The 22,134-nt window shown below is 48.1% G+C and overlaps 1 protein-coding gene across 4 annotated transcripts; it reads left to right on the forward strand.

Annotated features, from left to right (window-relative positions):
* Nucleotides 1-57: 57 nt before the first annotated feature.
* On the forward strand, nt 58-14,087 carry GFOD2 (Gfo/Idh/MocA-like oxidoreductase domain containing 2). Of its 4 annotated transcripts, none has more exons than XM_072873151.1 (3): nt 58-178; nt 3,535-3,878; nt 11,829-14,087. In XM_072873151.1, exons 2-3 carry the CDS (start codon nt 3,620-3,622, stop codon nt 12,725-12,727), a joined length of 1,158 nt encoding a protein of 385 aa, XP_072729252.1. In that variant the 5' UTR covers nt 58-178; nt 3,535-3,619; the 3' UTR covers nt 12,728-14,087. The 4 variants fall into 4 exon arrangements, with proteins under 4 accessions (XP_072729252.1, XP_072729253.1, XP_072729255.1 ...); XM_072873152.1 differs by lacking the exon at nt 58-178 and adding an exon at nt 225-684; XM_072873154.1 differs by lacking the exon at nt 58-178 and adding an exon at nt 1,860-1,916.
* The last annotated feature ends 8,047 nt before the right edge of the window (nt 14,088-22,134 follow it).

Here is a 22,134-nt window from a genome sequence, read left to right on the forward strand (position 1 = left end):
TGCCCGGCGAAGGGGCGGGGCCGCCGCGCCTGCGTCTGCGCAGGCCGAGCAGGGCGGGGGCGTCGCCGCGCGCCACGCCGGGAGCGAGCAGCCGCCGCGGGAGCGCGCCCGACAGGAGGATGGGGGGGGGGTGGGGGTGCGGGCGGTGCCGGCAGCCCCTTCCGCCGGCCAGCGGCAGGTAAGGGCAGCTCGGGGCACCCCCCCCTCTGGACCCCTCTTTCCCCGGTTCGGAGCCGCTTGGCGGCTCGGGGGGCGCGGCCCTGTCCGAGGGCGCTGGGCTGGGCGCGGCCGGCGAGGGCCCCGGGTGGTATCAGCGGGATTTCCTCGGTGTGGGCCGGTGCCTTGGGGTGAGGTGGGGGCCTGCCCCGTCCAGTCCCGTGAGGGACCCACGCACAAAGAGCAGCTGCCCAAGCCCTGCATCCCCAGTCAGCAGAGAGCGCCGTGAGCCATGCCAGAGGCATCCCCGGGGCTGCTGTGGCCCTCCCCCGACATTTGCAGCACAATGATAGCGTGAGGGCCGTTTTGGTTTCCACATTTTTCCAGATGCTGCTGTCTCTGGCACAGTCCTCACCGTTGCCTTTGACCTCTGGCGGTACCTGCAGGAAGCAGTGTGCCAGAAATGGGCCTTTGTCGTTGCACATCTGGGCCAGGAAGGACAGAGCGTTGCACCGGCCTTGTCTTGAGGTGTGGTGGGGGTTGCTCGAGGCTTTGGACTCGTGGGTTATCGCACATCCCACTTGCACTGAATTAAAAGCATGTTTAGTAAAGAAAGCATGTTGATCTCTTTGAGATTGACTCATGAACCACATGCACATCAGCCATTACATACAGAGCTTCAGGTATATGCGTGCCAGAAGGCTGGATGAACAGTTTGACAGGAAAAAATGGCTTCATGTATGAGGTGGCCTCCAGCTTCTCAGGTGGACCAGTGAAGTTCCCCAGCTCTATTCCTGTAGAGACCTTGCTGGCTTCCAGAGTGATGCCCGGGGTCTCTACCAGTATTTTGGTCACCTCTGCTGGGGTCCTTGCAGAACTGACAGTTCTGAGGTAGCATCTGTTTTCACAGAAGGTTTCTGCAGTGTATTAATGTCACTGGTGCAAGATTCCTAGTGCAAAGTGAAAATCTGAGTAGTTCCTGCGTAGATTTTGTCAAAGATTCTCATGCAAGCTTAAGACCCATGAGAATGTCACAAACAGTAACAATTTTATTACTTGTAATAAATATTACTTGTTTAAAATGAATTCCACCTGACTGAGATTTTTAAGAGACAGTTGGATGGGAAACAGAAAAAAGTAGAACTTAAAATGAGCGAGTGTTACAGAAATCAGCTTATCTGAATATCAGGAGTCTCCTGTTGCGCACGTTAAGTGCTACAGTTTGCTCTTAATAGCATTTTCAAAGAATTCAACCTTTTCTAAACTTTTGTCTTGTTGTGTGATTTTGACATTGCTGAGCATGTCTGTGCGATCTGGTGCAAGCAGGCACACACTGACCTTGTCTCTATTCCACCTTACTTAGTTTGTGTCTGTTCAAAAGAAGATTATGCTCTTTTTACTGCAAGCAGTTTCTCTTCTTCCAGTCTGTAAACTACCAAATATATATGTGTGGGGACTTCAACAGTTATACTTAACCATCCATGCAGCCGCAAGACTTTATTTTTGTGTCATTTATAGAAAACAGGCCTGAATACAAGCTGTCTTTCTTGCCAGTAAATTACCCTTTTACGTAGAATAGTAAATATTTTCAAGATCATTTTGATACCATCCTTATTTGAGTGTTCTGCTAAATGTCGGATAAAAATGAGTTGAACAAAATTCATTTGAATCTTAATTTTGTTTATAAAGACAGATCATGACTGTATCACTGCAAACCTAACATCGCACAGAACAAGCAAAAAACATACTGAATTAATTCGGTAAACATTTCATAAGGTGTTTTATTGCATCTGTAAATATTTGTTTGTGTTTTGCAAAATAAATATTCATAAGTGCTGCTGTTGCTGTTTCCTAGTTTATACTACAAAAATACCTAGAAATTCAGTCAGGGTTGCAGTTTTGTTATGCTGGTCTGTGTAGGTACCCCCCCAGACTAACAAAATGCTGATAGCATACAAAGTGTTTGCATTGTGGGTAGTTTGACTTGCATGCTGGTACTTCCTGGTGCTGTGTCGGGATTTGCTTTCACGCGTTGTAACTTAGTGCGAGTATTTTAGGATGGGGAGATGTGTGCCTCTTTCCAAAACAGATTGTGATTCTTGTTGCTTGTGGGGATTTTTTCCAAAGGTGTTGATCTGGTGTTGGTACCAGTTCTCTTTGCAACATGGTCTTTGCTTTTTCATAATCAGCTTCTAAAGAAAACTGAATTTGTCATGTTTATAAAATGAAGAAAACTTTTTCTTTCTAAAAAAAAAAATCATTCAGAAAACATCAACAGTGGGTGTAGCAGATAAGAATTCAAAAGGCACAGAACAAAAGCCAGATCATAGGTAGCTGTGGTGTCACAGATTGAGGAGACTTCTGACATCTCTCCTCGAAGTTAGCGCTCAAGTGAATGCTAAAGGCAGTTCAGCCAGTTGTGGCCAGAAGCAGTTCTAAGCCAAACTGGCAAGTAGGGATCCAAAGGGATTAATTTACCAAGAAATACTTAAAAGAAGAAAAGAAGTGTGACTTAACCAAATGTTTGTGTGTAGGGAATATAATAATTGTGTGCAAAACCCTGCATTCCTGGAGGTTAAATGGCACAGGCAGAAGGAGATATTTTTAACTGTCCCGAGTTAAGTAAAACTTTTAACTACCCACAATGGACATAGAGGAGCGCCCTTTTCCTTTCTGAAAGCAGTTTTCTATGTATTTTAATACTGTCATTACCTCTCCTTGTAGTCTTCTCCTCCCCTGACTAAACAAGCTCAGTGAATCCAGGCTTTTCCCACAGGACATATTTTCTAGATGTTCTCTGGAGTGGCTTAACTATTTGCCATAAAATTGTTAAGCTCCAAGTAGTTGTTTTCAGTTTGTGTATTTAATTTGGAAGAAGGATTTATGTGCCCAGAAGCTTGCCTATTACTTCCAGCTATCTCAGTCGGTCTAATAAAAGATATTACGTCATCTTACAAACCTTTATCTCATTTAGAGACTTAGGTCATCACAACTACAGCAGTACTGCTTTTACTGCTGTTGCGATAGGTTCTTATGTCCTGTCCCCTTGATGCTTCCTGTTGCTCCCAGTCTGTGCCTCGCCGTGTCTGGTTTGTCCCGGCATGCTCATGTGTGTTTCTGTACATGTGTCCTGAGTTTTGAAACGCAGGAGATGTTCGTGACTTGTAAAGCTGCTTTCCTTCTACCATTCTTCTGCAGTAGGATTGTTTGACTTGTCCCTTAATACTATTCTCTATGGATTTTCTGGCTTTTTTTTCATTAGGATCTTTGAAAATTTTGAATGCCTTATGAAGGGTAGAAGCTAGCGTTCAGGCTAGATGCATTTGATGCCAAAATATGCCTTTTGTTGGTACTGACTTGTAACTTTTCACGTTTTAGGACCTGTGGGTGGAACAGAAAGCTGAGGAGCTGAACACTTTATTGAAGGCCTACGTGTAGACCCTGATGCTTGAATGAATGCAGAATGAAAATGCTTCCTGGAGTGGGTGTGTTTGGAACTGGCAGCACCGCCCGGGTACTGGTACCCTTGCTGAGAGCAGAAGGCTTCTCCGTTGAAGCGCTTTGGGGGAAGACTGAAGAGGAAGCCAAACAGCTGGCAGAGGAAATGAACATATCCTTCTACACGAGTCGGACTGATGATGTCTTGCTGCACCAGGACGTAGATTTGGTTTGCATCAATATCCCTCCACCACTAACTCGGCAAATTGCTGTGAAGGCTCTAGGTACCTTTTTATCTTTGGAGTTGGACCAAAAATCCATAGCTTGTTGGCAGATTGAAATTTGAAGCTGTTATCCCAGCACGATTCTGGTTGCACCAACATGCAAATGCAGTGCTAAAGGTTTTGTGTGGAATTGGTAGTGCCATCTACAAGAAAGATTACCTAGAATTTTTTGTAAAAATACTATTTATAATTGCTTATAGCTTTGCAAATCTTGAACTAATTGCGCTAAAATATCCCATGTTTTCTTCAGACTTAACTGATTGTGGGGAGGTTTTAATAAAAATGAGCAGTTTCAGAGGTGATGATGATGATGAGGGGGTAAAATGTTTTTATGCCCATTTAAAAAACAAAAACAAAAAACCCAAACAAGTTGCTTAATTAATTTCAGGTCTTCCCTGCAATAGGAAACCAAGATTTGCCTGGGGTGGGGGGTTGTTCAGCTCTGCTTTCTGTTTTCCTCACAAATAAAACCAAACTTGAAAGTTAAAAGCCTTTGAAAAAATGTTTGCATGCACTCAGTAGAATCTTGTGAGTTAGGACTTAAATTCTCTGCAGATGCTGCTTTCAGCCAGTGTGCTTTGACTCTGGCCACCACCTGGAGCTCTCTTTGGACACCCATGTCTGTAGCAGGCTGATACGGTCCCGGTTGCAGACTTGCTGGAGGAATCCTTCCATCTGATGCAGGAGGGCATATGCTGGGGGAGGAGGAGATGTTGGGGACAGCAGGAGGAATCCAGCAAGATGGGCTGGGTTAAGGTGTCTGGGAGAGGAGGGATGACACCCCAAACTGGTTGGGCAGGGAGGTGGGAGCCAACTGTCCGGGCACCCTGACATTTCTTAATTCTCCAGCGTGTGACACTGTAGTGTTAATATCCTCTCACGTAGTACAGCGTGGGTGTGAGTATGCGTATAATTCTGTAAATAACAAGTGTGATATTTTTACTGTGTTTACAGGAGATCCACATGAGTTAATTTTAGGATGGGTAATATCTCAAACCATGTGAGCCACGGTGGTTTGTTGTTCTTAGCCTCTTTGCTCTACAGTAATTTGTTTTGGAATTAAACAACTCCCTGCACAAACATTTGCAATGCCACTTAGATATGCAGAGGGACATTTCAGGCTTTTTTTTTTTTTTTTCTTCTTTTTTACATTGTTAGATTTGTTTGTTTACCTTGTTAGACTACTGTCCTTTGAATTTAAGGTATTCTGATTTTTGAATATTTGAACTATAACTTAGAATTTATCTCTTTAAATATGCTAAAAGTTCTTTGAAACACTTGTTAGGTAGTAAGTGTTTCACTAGTTCTCATGACTCTTGATGGTCAAGTGGGCTTAAAGGAGAGGATTGAACCTTCTCTGGTGAATTATAACTAAAATGAATTGAGATTCTTTTTTCGAAGGCTGGGAACCCATAAGATGGCATTATCCAGAGGAGGAAAGGGGGATAAAGCTGGTGCAGAAGTACAGAGGTGATATGTATGCTTGACTGGAAGTATAGACAAGTGGAAAGCTGAAAAAGCTAGGGAAAATCAATGGATGAAGTAGTAAAGGGTGGTTTATTCTTCACTTCTGTCTGTCTTGAAACATTGTGATCTGCAAACTGATGCAGGCATCTTGGACCCAATATGATGCTGACTTTGTCTTTCAGCTTTCTAGGTTCGTCACAATGGTATTTATAGATCCGCTACCGAGTATGTCATGACATATTTTAAGCCAGTGTTGGATGGCTTGCTATGATTGAGCATTCTGAAGGAACACAAAATCAGGGTAGGGCCAAAGATGGCAAGTACATTTTCTCTGAAAGTTCCAATTGATACAATGATGTTTATAATTGGAGAATTATTGGCTGTGAATTGTGTATAATAGATTGGTGTTTACTAGCCGAGAGACTGGGCTTTAGGAGAGATCAGATGTGGTGCAGTACTAATGGTCTTGTGTGTTTTGTTTTGTTGGGGTGGGTGTGTTTGTTTTTTTTTTTTTTTTAAAGTGCTTACACTTTTATTACTTATTTGTATACTTTCTTATACTTTCTACTTTCTTTTTTTTTTTTTTTTTTTAATGTGCTTAAATTTTTATATATGGCAGAGAGTAGAGAGAGACACTGTTTTTCCAGGCCATGCAATTTGCTTGCGTAAGTTTCTTACTGACAGAAATCCATAAACAAGCCTAAGTACAACTTTGGCATGACGGGGACAAAGCAGTAACACTGGATTGAGTTCATGAACCAGGCAGAACAGATCAAAGCCCAGAGGATAATTCAAATTAAGATCAGTGTGATCTTATGGTTTATCTCCACAACAGGCAAAGCAAGAAGCTATCCTAAAATTTGTGCTTCTTTTGATCTCAGAGGAACTAAATTAATTTCACAAAATGTCTGTGTTGTGGTTCATGTCCCACAGTTAAAATGCACCCATCTTTGCATTAGGTGAGCACAGAGTAGAGTTACCGGCTGGAGTGGAATGTAAAACATGGGATGTTTGCGTGTGAGGAGAAGTTCAGGGAGGCAGAACATGAGAAGTCCTCAGAGTAAAATTTCTTCAGGATGCTAAAGTTAATGCTGCTGCATGTACTGAGCCCAGCCGTCAAACGGATGGTTTGTGGAGTGGCTACAGAGGAACCTTTTACTTGTCTCTCTTGGTTGACTACATCATCTTAGACATCTTTGCAACATAGACTGTTTGACCCCCCGATTTTGTGGGGTCCCTACAAATTATAGCATCTATGTGTTAATTAGAAGGAAAGAGTCAGAAAGGGCTCTATCACTGCTTTGTGTTGTGACAAATCCAGATTTCCTGTTCTTGAAACAGGATGAACAAGCATGCTATGAGTGCTGGCTTGTGCTTCCCGTCTCTGTAACAAGTAGCATGGAGGTCTTTTCAAACCATAGGCAAACAAATGAAATGAAGCAGTGTGTTTTGGAATTCATTCATTCATTTGTTCATTCATTGGGAGGCTCCCAAAGCAAGTACATCTGAAACAGCTGGTTATTTGGAAAGACTCCTCAGACACTCCCAACTTCTTATGGTAGACAAAGCAATGGTCCGGTGTACTTCAACAGCAGCCAGTTGTACATCTTCCTAGGTGCAACCTCAGGTATCTGACGTTATTCAGAGGAGTAAAGAACTGGGGCTTCAGTTCAATGGACATATTCACATGGAATAAAGTTGACTCAAACTACTTAATCTATTTATAACTTGTGCAGAGAGGGGCAAGGCTAGGGACTTTAGCTGCTTATGGAAAGTGTTGGATGGGCAGCCGTGGCTATGATAGCCAGGCAAATAAACAACCAAAGAGTTAAAGTGGTAGCTGCCATGGTGAGAAGGCTGTCCCAGGCCAGCCCTCTCCTTGCACTGCCTGGGCAGGCTGTGTGGCACGCAGCCGGTCCCCTCCTGACTGCACTGTAGCGACACCTCTGTGCATGGGTGCCCCTGCTTGTCCCACCCAGACACAGGACAGCAGGACCTCTCGCTGTCAGGAGCCCTGGTGAGCTACCTCCTATTCCAGGCTAGTCAGCGGGCCCCCCTGGGACGTGAAGGACCTCCTCGATGAGCAGTGGGCCAGGTGTGGTCTCAGTGTCCTTCTTGTGGCCTGCTGATACAGACCTGGCCTGAGGCAGAGAGGAGACCTTGGCTCACATGCATGTTGATTGAGGAGAGGGCTGACTCTTTAAGGTTTGGGCTGCACTACTCCCATCTTTCCATGAATGCTCCCCCTCCCAAGGCCCCACCAGGCTGAAGGGTCTCTTCCCCTTCCTCCTGCCCATGCTGGCACCCTCCCTACCAGGAGGAGGGAGTGGGCTGGGGAGTTTTGGCAATTGCTGCAACTTGTTTCCATCCCCAGCTCCTGTCATGGCTCTGGATAGTGTCCACCAGGTAGCATGAGAAAGCAAGTTTTCTGTGCTTGCATTTTATTAACCAGGACTGTAAAATACTTCACATATGGCAAGTTTTGGATGTGGTGTGGCTAACCAGCTGCAGGAGAAGTTGCTGATGGACAGTGCGGATCTGACTAGAGACGTAAGATTCCTTTAGGAGAAAATAGTCTAGTTTATTCTGCTGTCCGATAAGTCTTGACTTGCCTATTATTTTTTGATTGCTTCCATAGGATGTGAACACACTTTAAATCTGGTATTTCACTGAGTGAAGCCATGACTTGGCTGTATTACATTAATGAGAGTTAAGAGACCTCTTTTTAAATGTTTAGTTTATTTACTAAATCAGGAATTGGTTTGAAAATTATTGGAATCTAGCAGGTGCTTTTGCCCCTGACCATGGGAGTAGATGGTTTGTTTAAGGACTCCTGGCAATGGTGACCTTTTATTGTCTTTTCCCTCACTCTTACTACAACAACCAGTTCAAAAGCCATAAATAAGAAGTTTCTCCTTTGTGCAGAGCTAGTAATGACTGTTGTGAAGGGTGCACCTGCCTGGAAATGCACTTGTGGAGAGGTGATTTCTTGTGCACCAGGAGCAGAGTATCAGTTTGTTCAGGGTGAGGTCTGATCGCTTGTTGGGTGCTCTGGCTGGGGGTGTGTCAGTCAGCCTGTGCGTCTGTTCTGCACGCAGGGCTGTACAGCCTCTCCTTATACCCTCTCCAGGGCAGTGCTCAGCGCTGCCTTTCTGGGGGATGCTGCAGCCTGAAGCCATTCAGGGTTAATTGCAGTCATGAGCAGTGTAGGAGCCAGTAGAGAGCTACATACCTTCACACTGCTTAGCTGGTTGCATTAGGTAAATTGTTTCACATTCGGCAATAACGAACACAGCACTGAGAGCAAGAAGCACTTCCCAAGGAACCGTCATGGCAGGTTACAGAGCACGTGGGGGCTCAGAGCTGGTAACTGCGGGGTGGGCTGGCAGAGAAATGTCCATCTTCCAGGACGTGAAGCAGCACTGGCTGTCATGAGGCAGGGTGGACAGCCTATTTCCTGGATAAGGACAAAATGAAATAATTTCTAGGGAGGAAGATTGACTCTTTCTCTCTCTAGCATCTTAGAAGGACTTCAGTGCAGCAATGGTCTGCAGAAGCTGATGTGCTCCCTGCAGACAGGGTTCGCTCAGAGATATGCACAAGAGAAGACCCTGAGGCATGTTGTTAGGACAGCCTGCCATGAGCTTCATCAAAGGCAGTGGAGCTGTTGCTGTCCTTGCTTGCTGCCTCTGAGGTGGGGAAACCCAACTCCACAGCTCCACCTCCTTCCTTCCAGGCATGCAACCCCTTCTGTGGGCTTAGACCCACCTGTGAGCTGATTTAACCTGCCTGCTTGGAAAGAGGAAGCTTCCTTTTCTAAACTGGGCTCAGTTGGTGAGCTCAACTGGCTCACAGAGGACCCTGTGGTGGCTCTCATGTCTCCTAGCTGGTGGGGACTTCAACAGAAAATTTTGCAGTGGTGATTTAAGAAAACAATATGGTACAAAGTTCAGATTATTAATTATCAAAATAATAGTAACAAGAGAAGGGTTATAAGTTGCTCTGCCTCGGAAAACAGAAGGCATGGACATTACCTTGGTAAGGGACCTCATAGCCATCTCTGACTTGGCCCTTCTCCTTGCTGCATGGCCATCTTTGTGAGCCTGGGGACAGCCGGGTGGATGTCCCACTGAGGTGAACTGCAGGATTATCCCAGAGATGCTATGGTGTACCCAGGTCTCTGTCCTGGCATTCTGGCAGCGCTCGATGGGCTGCGCTGAGCTGTCAGTGAGCTGTGCTGACTGCCATCCCAAAACAAGGCATCGGTCAGTTTCAGCTCCTCAAGTGGCTCGGCCTATGATGGCAAAAAGAGCACAGTGCTGACGCAAGGATGAGAGTGGGTGGGTGGGTGGCAGGACAAGGGGAGCCTAGTGTGATAAACCAGCTGGTGTGAAACAGCTGTCCCCAGGCAGTTGGGGTGGTCTCCTTTGGCCTGGTCCTTTCTGCTCCCGGTCCCCCACTGCAGGGACCCACCCCCTTTTGTGTGGACACTGTCAGGGTCCTTGAAGAGTCAACTCGGGCCAATAACCTGCCAGAAAAAGAGCCAAGATGAGTGAATATTTCCATGCTGGGTTTGTACCCTGAGCTGGCTTCTGTACCGCCAGATACATGGTGGAGGGCAGTGGGGTTGTGCAACGGGGAGAGCCACACCAGCAGAGCACTGACTGCAGAACTGTACCCCGTGTGTATGCGGATTGAGAGTTGCTTTTATTTTCTGTGAACTTTGAGAACTGTGGTCTGCTTAGGATGCTGTGAAGATCCTTTTACTTTTTCTTTTTGCTTGTATTTTACTGTAACCTGGCTTGAGATAAGTGCCATTTAAACAAGAAGGCAGGTAAACGAGGCACTGAAGCATCTCAAGATGCTTCAGCTAGCCCTGCAGAATATTGAACAGAGTGTTGTGCCTCGTCTTGGCAGCAGGATTGGGGGCAGGAGAGTTGGAAATGGTCTCTGACATAGAGGGTTACCAGTGGGCAGCCAGGGTGTCCCCAGGGAGTTTGACCTTACTCTTTGTTCATTAAAGCTTCTGTTGACTCACATCTATTTAGGGGATTTCTTTGGATGAGACCACTAAAAATTGTAGTCTTGTCATTTTCTGACTGGATTTTTCTGGTATCTATTAGAAATATAGATTCTGAGTTTTCTCTAGCTGTAGTTGTCCCCTGGCTGAGTTGGGCACAGTGATGTGTCACGGAAGCTCACTGGGCCCTGGACCACTCAGATGGTTCCCGAAAGGCTTGCTCAGTGTAGCCAGGAGGTGGAGTGCTGAGAGCGGGAGCTGCAATGTGGGATCTGGCTTCCCCTCGTGTGCAAGAGACCGACTGAAGCACTTGTGCTGGTATCTTGTCATCGGGGAGTTGATTAAAAGCTGTTCTGAGCAGGGAGTGCAGTCTGCTCCTGGGTAAGGAGAAGCTCTTTGAGAGGTGCCTACCACCTTGTGCGGTGATTCCTGCAATTCTTAAGCAGAAACTGTGGTATGACATGACTGACCTTCAGGGCTGACCTCACCAGTTAATGTCTGGAGACTTCTAGGTATACCCCTGGTTGTTACATTGAAAAATTATTAGATAAGTATTTTATCAGAACAGAAGTATATGGAAAAGTAAAGCCATGCCATGAGAAAAGGGTGAAGATGGGGGAGGAAGAGGGAATACCAGCAGAGCACCGAATGTAGGAATTTGGTTTAAGCTTGTGCTGGGATGGTCTTTTGTATTGCTTTATTTCTGCTTTAAAGTTAAAAAAATGAATTATTGACTGCCCACATTGATTCAGGCTGACCACAAGATAAAGTGCATGAGTAGGAATAAAAATGCAGTGGGTCAGCTTGCGAGTGCAGCTCTCATCTGTGTAACTCACACAGTCACCCTTGCAGTCTAATTGTACGAGTAGGCTGTATGTGCAGACCAAACTGTTTTGCTTTCCAATTAGCAATGCTTTTAAAACAATCCACCTACCAAAACATTATTTCTAATTCTTGTATTCTGTATGCAGGCCACTAAGTATCTTGTATGTCCCATTTCTATTAATCTATTTAAAATAATAAATTAATAGTGATGGTGAAATACAAAGTGAAAATCAAATCTCCCCTTTGCTCACCTCTTCCCTGCAGGGTACGTGATGGTTTTTTTCCTCTGGCTGTACAGGCATTCAAATAATTTTATAGCTACAACACACAAATTGTGTCTTGTTTTGATGCTGTGTGATAACATTTGGCCATTTATCTTTTACGATGTAAAAATCCTCTCTTTATTTGGAGCCTCTCTCTGTGGGAGTTTGTCAGCTCTGCAGCCGGAGCATCTTGGAAGCAGCTTTGAGTCTTGCTGTACTTGGCATTCCTATTTTAGTTCCCAGACCTTTGCCTTTGAAATTGCAGCAAGAAAGCCTGGCTCTTAAAAACACCATTTCTTGACAACCTTTGGGGCAATCTGAGCATGTTTTGCTTGTGTGTGCTATTTTTTTTTTTTTTCCCCATTTGTGCTGCAGGAATAGGGAAGAATGTGATCTGTGAGAAAGCTACTACCTCTGTGGATGCCTTCAGGATGGTCACAGCTGCCAGGTATTACCCCAAGCTGATGAGCATCGTTGGCAATGTTCTCCGTTTCTTGCCCGCCTTTGTGAAGATGAAGCAGTTGATAGAAGAACACTATGTGGGCAACGTGATGATCTGTGACGTACGAGTTTATGGGGGAAGCCTGCTCAGCCACAAGTACAACTGGATCTGTGATGAGCTGATGGGAGGAGGTGGTCTGCATACAATGGGAACCTACATTATTGACCTCTTAACTCACCTCATCAGCAGGAGAGCAGAGAAGGTTCACGGTTTGCTCAAGACTTTTGTGAAGCAGAACACAGCTATAAGCGGGATCCGCCATGTCACTAGTGATGACTTCTGCTTTTTCCAGATGGTAATGAGCGAGGGTGTCTGTTGCACTGTGACTCTCAACTTCAACATGCCTGGATCATTCATCCATGAAGTTATGATTGTTGGGTCTATGGGTCGCCTCATAGCTCGCGGGATGGACTTGTATGGGCAGAAAAACACCGCACTCCAGGAAGAACTACTGTTTACAGACTCTCTGACTGTCAACAAGGGCCTTTTGGATAAGGGGTTTAAAGATATCCCGCTGCTTTACCTAAAAGGAATGGTGTACATGGTGCAAGCGCTGCGGCAGTCTTTCCAGGACCAGGAAGACCGTCGGACATGGGATCATAAACCTGTCTCTATGGCAGCCTCTTTTGAAGATGGTTTGTACATGCAGAGTGTAGTAGAGGCCATCAAGAAATCCAGCAGGTCAGGGGAATGGGAGGCTGTGGAGGTGATGACCGAGGAATCAGATGCCAATCAAAACCTCTGTGAGGTGCTTCAAAGAAATAACTTATGAACGTTCCTGCTTTGGAAGATAGGACAATTAACACTTCTGGCTGTAATGTAAAAAAGCTCTCAATTTTTAAGATATGTAGATTCTTATTTAATAACCTGAGTTCCTTGTTTTTTTAAACACATAAAATATGTCATATTCTGATAGAAACTGTTCTGATTTAAAGTGTTTAAAGAGTTTTAAATGTTTCTGTTTTTGCAAACTTTTAATTTTTGTCTTGGAGACTGGTAGGAAAACTTGAATTGCCCTTTGCACTTGCAGTAGCTGAAGCGAAACATGGGATCTCTGCCATTGCATGGCTTGGAAATGGGACACAACCCCTGTTGCACAGGTTGCTTATTTTAACAATTTTAACATGAGAGCATGTAGAGCAACATCAGGGAATATCTGTTGTTCAGATGCCTTTTCCTTCTCTCATGGAGACTGATTAAGTTTTACTCCTCTGTAATATTTTATAAAATAATTTAGTGATGTAACAGGTCTCTAAACTCCTATAGGGCAAAAAGTAGAAGGAACAGATTAAAGTTTGTAATATAAGGATCAGCCTTTTGGGTTCCTGCATGTGGCAAATGTCTTTAAAATTCATTTGAACTGGTATTTTATTTAAATGATGCTATAAATTCTCTGTTGATGGTGTCTTGGCAGGAAAATCTTCAGGAAGTCTGTGATGATTTGTGCTATTCTTCCATATCTGTAGACATTATTCCTTCTACTCAAGAGGCTGCCTGCATCCAGCAGCTTTTTTCCATAAGCTCTGTGTCCATCAGTTGTGTTTACTGCCTGGCAGCACTGGTGCCGTGACTGCGGGGCCACATTCTAATTTTTGTGACTAAGTGCCTCCCGGGGTCACAGGATTTCCCTGGTGTAATGGGTAGTGAAGTTGTACAGCATTAACCTTCCCGGGGCCTGAAGATGGAAGTAAGGAGGTATTTCCTACCTCTTGCAGCTCTCTTAACGTGCTGGCTGGGTAATTGTCACACTACACACATCCTGATAGTTGAGAGAATGGGGACTGTCCTGTCATGGGTAAGTCTGCTCTTAATCTCCAACACTGGATATTAATCCTCTGGCCCTGCACATCCTCACGCCCTCCTGCAGCTTGTGTGCAGTGGAGGATCTGTTGGCAGATCATGGGTGAAAGTTCATTCCATTTGAGAAATGTTTCTCTCTGAGGCAGGTATGTGGAAGGGATAGTCCAATTTTACTACATTTATTTTATGTACTTGAAAGCTTTTTTTTAATGTACTTCCCACTAAATTCTAACCCTGTGTATTTATGTATATTAACATGCAAACTGCTGTTTCATAAGCTGGTCCTTCCTGAAAAGTATCTTCTTTTCTACAGAAATAAAAAATTGTGTTTGTTGAGGGCATTCTTTATGCAGCTGAGTGCTTGTGTTTGATTTGGTCAAGCTGAAACCATCCCTATAAATGTGAACAGGAGACTTACAGCTGGGACTCAGTACCTGTTGAGTCCTTCCCTACTTCTGTGCTCTTTTGCTACCAGCTAGGCAGCTTGGGTGTGGAAAAAGTAGGAGACAGCTCTGTGCTATCCTAGCAAGTGTTGTCCATTTATCACCGAGGGAAAGTAAGTCCCACCAGAAGATCTATTTCCCACCTCTTTGCTGTTTCCTTCAGTCTACAGCTGTTGAGTAGCTGGTTTGGGAGATCCTCTTGCCTATCTTGGACTTACCATGTCAACTTTTGTAATTAACAGGATCTTTATTTTTCTGCCTGACTCATCATAGAAATTGCTGGAAGACACCAACTAAGAAGCAAAATCCCCATAGCATTGATGGGACCACTTTCTTTGCTCAGTGTGTAAATCGGGTATTTACTTTACCTTTTGGGTATTTATTTACTTACAGAAACAAGTCTACTGACATGCTGCTTTAAAGGGTAGGAGCGTAGCTGCTCCTGTGCTCTGCGCAATCTCATCTCTACTATGACATGGATGAAGAAAGCAAATGGTTGAAATTTACTCACTGTTCTCAGCTATAGCAGGTGGAGCAGTGAAAGCTGCATCTCTGAAAACCTTCCTTTACAGGTAGAGGACAGGTAAAAGGTAGAGCCTGCCATAGCTCTGAGCATCTAATGTCTGTGATGTCTATGTGCTATGTAAAGCAGGTGAGATAATGTCTCCTGAGCTCACCCAGAAGTCACCGCCTTCATTCAGACAGAACAGCTCTGGCTTATTTCATGCCAGTTTTCAATCTGTTTTGAAGCTGTCCTCCTTGAACTGAGAACCTTCCTTTGTGCCTTTGTCAGTATGTTTGTACTGGGCAGAAAATCCTAAAGTACAACTCCTTCTACCAGGAGTAGAAGGAAGCACAAAACATCTTCCAGATAGACCCAGGTGATCCCAGCGGAGGAAGGAGGGTGCCAAGACTCCTGGGTGAGCAGGAGACCTTACCACAGAAGCATACAGAGAGGTGAAATGGGCTTCTTGTAGGCTGGCTGCAGCCTCCAGCTGCCCTGCACAGGCAGAGTGGGATGGTGGCCAAAGGAGCACTCCTTTGGATGAGGTGGATCCTTGTCATGAAGTCTAGATTCCCCTGTGCAATCCCTGTTCATCTAATGCAGATGTAGTGGAAGCACCTGCTGGTTAGCGCTGCTCACAGAGACGGACAAGGCCATGCTCTGCTGTGTGCCACAGAAAGGCAGCACCACACCATCCCCTTCTGTGTCCCCTGCGTGGGGTGATCTCCAGCAGCAAGGCTCAAGGCTGGTCCCCAGACTCCTGCTTTTTACATGAGGAAGGAATCACAGCACATGCATCCTAAGGCCATGTGACGTGCAGGTATATTTTATAATGAAAAATTGCTTTTTTTCCAGGCAAATCAGGTTCTCTGCAACCAGGAAAGAAACCCCAATAAACCCACAGCTGTTTGTATGGGCCAGGTGATGATCACTACCCTGCAGGTCAGGCTGTAGTAGCCAAACAGGAGGCAGAAGGCTGCATGTGGCTATTTATACTGAGGAAAGAGCTGTGGCACCAGGTGAGCTGCATATCTGAGCATCCTATCAATATCAAGCTGCATGGATTTGTCACCCGCTCCTGGGGCTGGGATCTCTGGAGCGCTTCTGGCCCAGGTATCTGCAAGAGGAGTGAGTGCATCAACAGCCCAGCAACTTCCTTGGGGACAGGCTGAGGTATTTGCACCAGCAGGATGCCAGGTCCCAGCAGCGTGGGTGGGACAGCCACTCTGGGTCTCCAGCCTGATGTCCTGCTTGGAGCCAGCCTGTTACTAGCTCCAGCTCAGGCTGGCCATGGCTTTGTCCCACCAAGTCTTGGAAAACAACTCTGGAACGTGGAGACTGTGGAGTCAACTGAAGAGTGCTGTTCCTAGGGGAAAGGGTCCTGCTCTGTTTGGCTGGGCCACCTCAGAGCTTCAAGAGAAAACCTAAGGGCAGAGCTGCTGCAAGTGGTGACCCAGATACACCCAAGCTGCTTCTCTAAAAGCTAGCAGCAAGGGTAGAAGAAACAGGATAAGGTGACAAAACCTGCACAGGCAAGGACAAAGCCTCCATTTGTGGGGGGATGAGATATGGGGACCAGCAGGTCTCTCTTTGGTCGCTGGCAGGACAAGGCCAGCTCCCTGGGGAATACAGGAGCTGGGTAAACCTTGTTGGAGCTTACCCTCCAGCTGTAGAGCAGCTGCCCTCCCAGGGGCTGCAGGGACCTGGTTTGGCTGTGCCAGCCCTGGGACTTCATTTTCATCTGCTGATGGGTGCATCAGCTCTGGCATGTCGAAGTTGATGTACTGGTACAAGGGTCGCAGGTGCGGCAGTTGTCCTGGAGAGGTTCAAGAAGAGACCAACACTGACAACCCCTTCCCTGCCAGGGCTGTGCTGTAGCTCACAGGCTGCAGCAGCCCTGGGAGGAGAGGAAGAATATTATTCCTGCCAGGAGAGGAACCAGGAAGGGGGAGGCAGATGCCCTTGAGCTGAGCCTGCCTGATGGGATAAAAGCCAGGTATACATGGCCGCATCCCAGAGGCAAAACAGCAGCTGGAGGGAAGAGCCATGGCGAGCCTTCCTGGGCATCACGGTGCCCAGCTGAAATCTCACCAGTGGCAGAACCCCTGTCATCACCCGACCCACAGGGATGCTGCCACTTTGGGGAGAAGCAGAAAGGCTGGAGACCTCCCTGTTGTACTGTGGATCCAGCCGTAGACCAGCATCATTCCTGTGACAAGTCAGTTACAGCACATGCTGTGCCACCCCAGCCCAGCTTGTGTGGCTGCAGCCAGCAGCTTTGCTCACCCAGCATGTCCTGGGATGTGGACCCTCTGAGGGGGTGCAGGCTGCTCACACGTCTCTTTCTTCCTTTTCTTCTGCTGCTTGGCAGACAGATCAGCATCACCTCCAAGGGCAGCCGGCTCCTCAGCGGTGGGATGCACCCTCTGGAAATCAGGGTGCTGCAACAGCAGCACTTGCAAGTTGACCCTGCGGGACAGAAACCAGCTGTGGGGCACAGCCAGATGGCAGATGGAGCCCTGTGGCACCTCGGGGGGGCTCCATGCCATGGCACAGGAGCTGTGTCCAAGTGCAGCCCTCCCCCTTGGTTTGTGCCCATGCTATGGTGCAGCCATGCCTGGGGCTGGCCGGCACCTTGCTGCTCCTTCCCTAGCTGTGCTGGCTCAGCTCCCTGGCTGGACCTGGACATGGCTGGTGGTCGCTGACTGTGGCTGATGGATGGCTCTGGGCTACTGCATTGCCATAGGTGCCATTTCCCTTTCCACCATGAGCCCTGTGACTCTTTGGGCTTCTCTCTGTCCACACTTCTCTGATTTATCCACTCTTTTAAACTCTAAGCAATTCTCAAAACTACTATAAACTGAGCTCCTCGATTCTCAACAAAATAAAAACAGAACAATGTCCAGCCATGAATCCTGGATACTAATATCTTCCATCCCATGCTCATCCCTTCGTCCCAACCTTGTTTCACCCTTGCACAACGCAGCCCACCTGGGGCAGACCCAGGCCTTGCTGATCCCGGCTGTGTTGCAGCAAAAAGTTGGCTTGTGAAGGAGACGTGGTGACTTACTTTGCCCCCTTGAGTTTGAAACCGTAGGCTAGCAGCCAGGCCTGCAGCATCACAGCACAGCCAAGATCTGCCAGCTCCAGGAAGAGCTCTTTGTTCTTCCCCATCTCCTCCTTGTACAGCTCGGTGTGGACAAGGACACCTCGCCTGTTCTTGGACCACTGTGGCGGACACGGGGGACAGCACTGATGAGCAATGCTCCCATCCTGCCAGTCCGTGCACCTGCTTTCCTCAGGCCCTGGCATGGATGACCCTGCCACTGTGGTTTGGACCTTTTGCTGGCCATTAATAACCACCTGGATTTAGGGGTTTACACCCAATGTGGCCCCAAGGTCTTGGAGGCGAGCCTGGCTGGCTGGTAAGTGGGAGCAACCCATGTTGCTGCAGCAGCTGTCTATGGTGGGTGGGACCATGGGGCTAGGTGGCCCCGTGAGCCCTGCTGGCCCTCCCAGGGCTCTGGCTGCCACCTTGCCTCCCCCATCACCCACAGTAGCACTGCCAGGCCCCAAGCAGCAGCTGGGGACACCTTCAAGCATGCCACCAGAGCAGAAAAGTGCTTTACAAGGAGTTGGCTGGAAATTATTCAGCTGCCATCTCATGCAGCTTAACTAGAACTTAACACCACCAAGAACTTAACAACACCAAGTTGTGCGGGAGTGTTGATCTGCTTGAGGGGAGGAAGGTTCTACAGAGGGACCTGGACAGGCTGGATCGATGGGCTGAGGTCAATTGTATCGGGTTCAACAAGGCCAAGTGCAAGGTCCTGCACTTGGGCCACAACAACCCCATGCAACGCTACAGGCTTGGGGAAGAGTGGCTGGAAAGCTGCCAGGCAGAAAAGGACCTGGGGGTGTTGGTTGACAGCCGCCTGAATATGAGCCAGCAGTGTGCCCAGGTAGCCAAGAAGGCCAATGGCATCCTGGCTTGTATCAAAAATAGCGTGGCCAGCAGGAGTAGGGAAGTGATTGTGCCCCTGTACTCAGCACTGGTGAGGCTGCACCTCGAATACTGTGTTCAGTGTTGGGCCCCCCACTACAAGAGAGACATTGAGGTGCTGGAGCGTGTCCAGAGAAGGGCAACAAAGCTGATGAAGGGTCTAGAGCAGAAGTCTTATGAGGAGCGGCTGAGGGAACTGGGGTTGTTCAGCCTGGAGAAAAGGAGGCTGAGCGGAGACCTTATTGCTCTCTACAACTACCTGAAAGGAGGCTGTAGAGAGGTGGGGGTCGGTCTCTTCTCCCAGGTAACAAGTGATAGGACAAGAGGAAATGGCCTCCAGTTGTGCCAGGGGAGGTTTAGACTGGATATTAGGAAATTTTACTTCACTGAAAGGGTTATCAAGCATTGGAACAGGCTGCCCAGGGAAGTGGTTGAGTCGCCATCCCTGGAGGTATTTAAAAGACGTTTGGATGAGGTGCTTAGGGACACGGTATAGTGGTGGTCTTGGTAGCATTAGGTTTACAGTTGGACTCGATGATCTTAAAGGTCTTTTCCAACCTATACGATTCTGTGATTCTGTAGAAGCTCACAGATAACTATCTGGGGTCATTTACTCTCAGTTTGAGAAAATCTTGGGAGTAACATCATGCCTTTTGTTTTCTGGGGAACGGATCCAGCCCCAGGGACATCTACCCTCTGCAGAAAGGAGCTTTTCCCATTCCTTCCCCCTCCCCAAATTTTGGCACACATTGGCATCCCATGTTCGCACACAAGGCTCGTACAGGGGCAAGTGCCATGCTCATGGCACCCGGGAACAAAACCTGTGCTCATTGCAACTCCCACATCCAATGCAGCATCACCCTTCACCTCCAAAGCTTTGACATTTGGGTTCTCCAGGGCTGCAGACAGCTGAGCGAGAACATGCCCAGGCTCACGGCTGCCACGCTGCCCCTCCTCAGGGCTCCTCACCAGGGCAGGAGGCTCCGGCATTGGGGCTGACATGGCAGATGCTCTAGGCCACCGGCGGGGTCTGCATGCAGACCAACATCTCCATGAGTGTTTGGTTTGGCATGGGGGCTCACCCCAATGCACAGTGCTCTGCCAGGCTGTGGTGAGTCCCCACCGCAGGGACGTGGGCACTGGCCACCTCTCCCTACTGAGCTGCTGGGGCAGCGATTCCCCCTCCCAGCCTTGGGTCTGGGTGGTGGCTTTGAGGGGGCTCAGCTCCGCCCAGCACAAGGCCCCCATGAGCTGCTCCAAAGCAACCATCCCTAGGAGCTCTCCCGATACACCGGGGGATGCAAGGAGGTGAAAACCTCCCAGTGCTGAGCTCAGCCGTTAGCCTCTCACCCCGCTTGTTCAGTAAACCTGTAACCAACCCCCTCCCCACCCCGTCCTGAGCTGCCAGAAGACCCCAACAGCCCCAGCACACCTTGCACCTCTGCCTTGTACCTCCTTCAGGTCGATCATCAGCACCCAGTCCCTGGCCAAAGCCTTGGCATTGCCTCCCCTTCCGGGAGGAAGGTGGGGGGAATGAGGTGGGGCAGCCCCTACGCAGGTTTAGCATCTAATAAGGAACAATATATTCTGATCTATTAGGGACTATCCCTTTCTGATCCAACGTCCTTCCTGAATTCATTCCCTCTTTGCCAGTTAAACGGACACCCGAACACCATTTCAGCATTTCCACTGACCAACTGCAACCCTGAGAGGCTGCAGGCACCAATTACCTGCCCCGAGCATCTCACCGCCAGGCTCCGCACACGCTGGCTTCCCTGTCCAGCCACAAAACCTCTGGCAAAATGGCCCCATGCCCAGAAGGCAGCACGAGGAGGACTGACACAGGCCACTGAGAGTCACAAAAGCCAACTGCAAGTGTTCTAAGCCACGGTAATGGGATGAACGGTGTCACTTCAAGCCTGACCTCTCCACCTCTCCCCTTTGAGCCTCCCCCATGCCCCAGGCTTGGCTCTGGGGACGTTTTGAAGGCGCCATTTGGGCAGGAGATTTCAGAAAACTGTTAACCCCTGCGGGGGGTTGCGGGGGATGTGCCAGCAATAGGTCGCGCAGGTCTGGGCTCCTGTGTGAGAAGGGAGGTGGAGAAACCGGAGAGGGCCCAGGGGATGCTCCCTGGCACCTGGGGGATGCAGTGGAGCTGGGCCGATGGGGCTGGCCACAGTGGTGACAGAGGTTATGGGGTCCTGGGGACACTGCAGCCCTGGGAAAGGTCACCAGGAGGTGGGGAGTCTCCATCCTCAGGGACGGCAGGGCTTCACAGGACATGGCTGTGGCCATCCTGATCTGGCACTGGTGACAGCCCTGCTCCGATGTGGATAAGGGACCCGGGTGGCCCCCTCCCATGAACACTGCTGCAGGGTCTATGAAGACCAGCACCAAGTCCCATCCCTCAGCCTGGAAAATGCTGGGATTTTGTTAAACTTTTGCACCCTGGAGTGTTCAGGAAAGGCTAACTGTGAGCAGAGAAGTGGTCTCTGTCTTCATCATACCATGGCAGGAGAAACAGGCTCTTACACAGCTCCTTTATAAACACAATGGCATTTTATAGCCTGGAGAGAGTGATGTGGCAATCAAAGGGGTGCTTCAGCAGGAGAAGGCTGACCCCAGCACCCATGCCTCCTCGGCTCAGCAATAAATGCTCTGAAATTTGTTTAACCACCCAAGTCCAGAGCAATGGCACTGAGATGTATCATTATAAGGGAAAAGTGTGGTTATGGGCAAACACATCCACACACATCGTGGTTTCCTGGTGCAGCAAACCTGGCTAGTGTGGTCATTCTGCTGCTTTTGGTTCGACCAAGCCAAGGGAGTCTTCTGGGCTCGCCCAGCAAATGATGGCCTTTCAGCTTGATGCTGAGCATGCTCTAAGTCAGATTTATCCTGGAAAATAAAGAGTTCAGCTGCTTGACTTGGAAAGAAAATCACAGAAAGGAGAAGTAAGAATTTCAGCAAAATATACCTCAAGACTCGTTCTGTAACTGCCTTTCAGGGTTTTCTTCCGAGACATGCATTGAAGTCTGGATACTGGGGAGCCCATTCCCACATTTTTGGCTTGGTATAGGTGGTTTGATCCACTTTACCAGCCTTGTTCTAAGCTGTAGGGTAAGCACATAGAGACAGGCTCTAGAGGCAGACTTTCTCGGTCCTATGAAGGCTGGGGTACATTTGGGAGTCCTCTGGCCCCCAGCTCCCTCCTTCCCCAGGCCCTGAAGGCTCGTGCCGTTCTGCGGGCGGCGGGTGTAAGCCAGGCAGTGATGTCCGGCGGGATCCTCCCCAAAAACCTCCGGGAAAGAGGAGGCTGAGGGCACGGGCGGGAGATGAACCGTCGCTGTAGAGCGAGCCCGAGACAGGGCTGTCCTGTCCTGGGGACGGCTCACGGGCGGGTTCGGTGCTCTGCCCATCTGCTGGGG

This window comes from Ciconia boyciana, chromosome 9 (genome assembly GCF_034638445.1).
Source record: "Ciconia boyciana chromosome 9, ASM3463844v1, whole genome shotgun sequence".
Lineage (NCBI taxonomy): Eukaryota > Metazoa > Chordata > Aves > Ciconiiformes > Ciconiidae > Ciconia > Ciconia boyciana.

Excerpts from the sequence above, each read along its gene's own strand:
- GFOD2 (XM_072873151.1), top strand. The coding sequence starts at position 3,620 with ATGAAAATGCTTCCTGGAGTGGGTGTGTTTGGAACTGGCAGCACCGCC. Across the intron at positions 3,879-11,828 it reads AATTGCTGTGAAGGCTCTAG|GAATAGGGAAGAATGTGATC; the intron begins GTACCTTTTTAT and ends TTTGTGCTGCAG.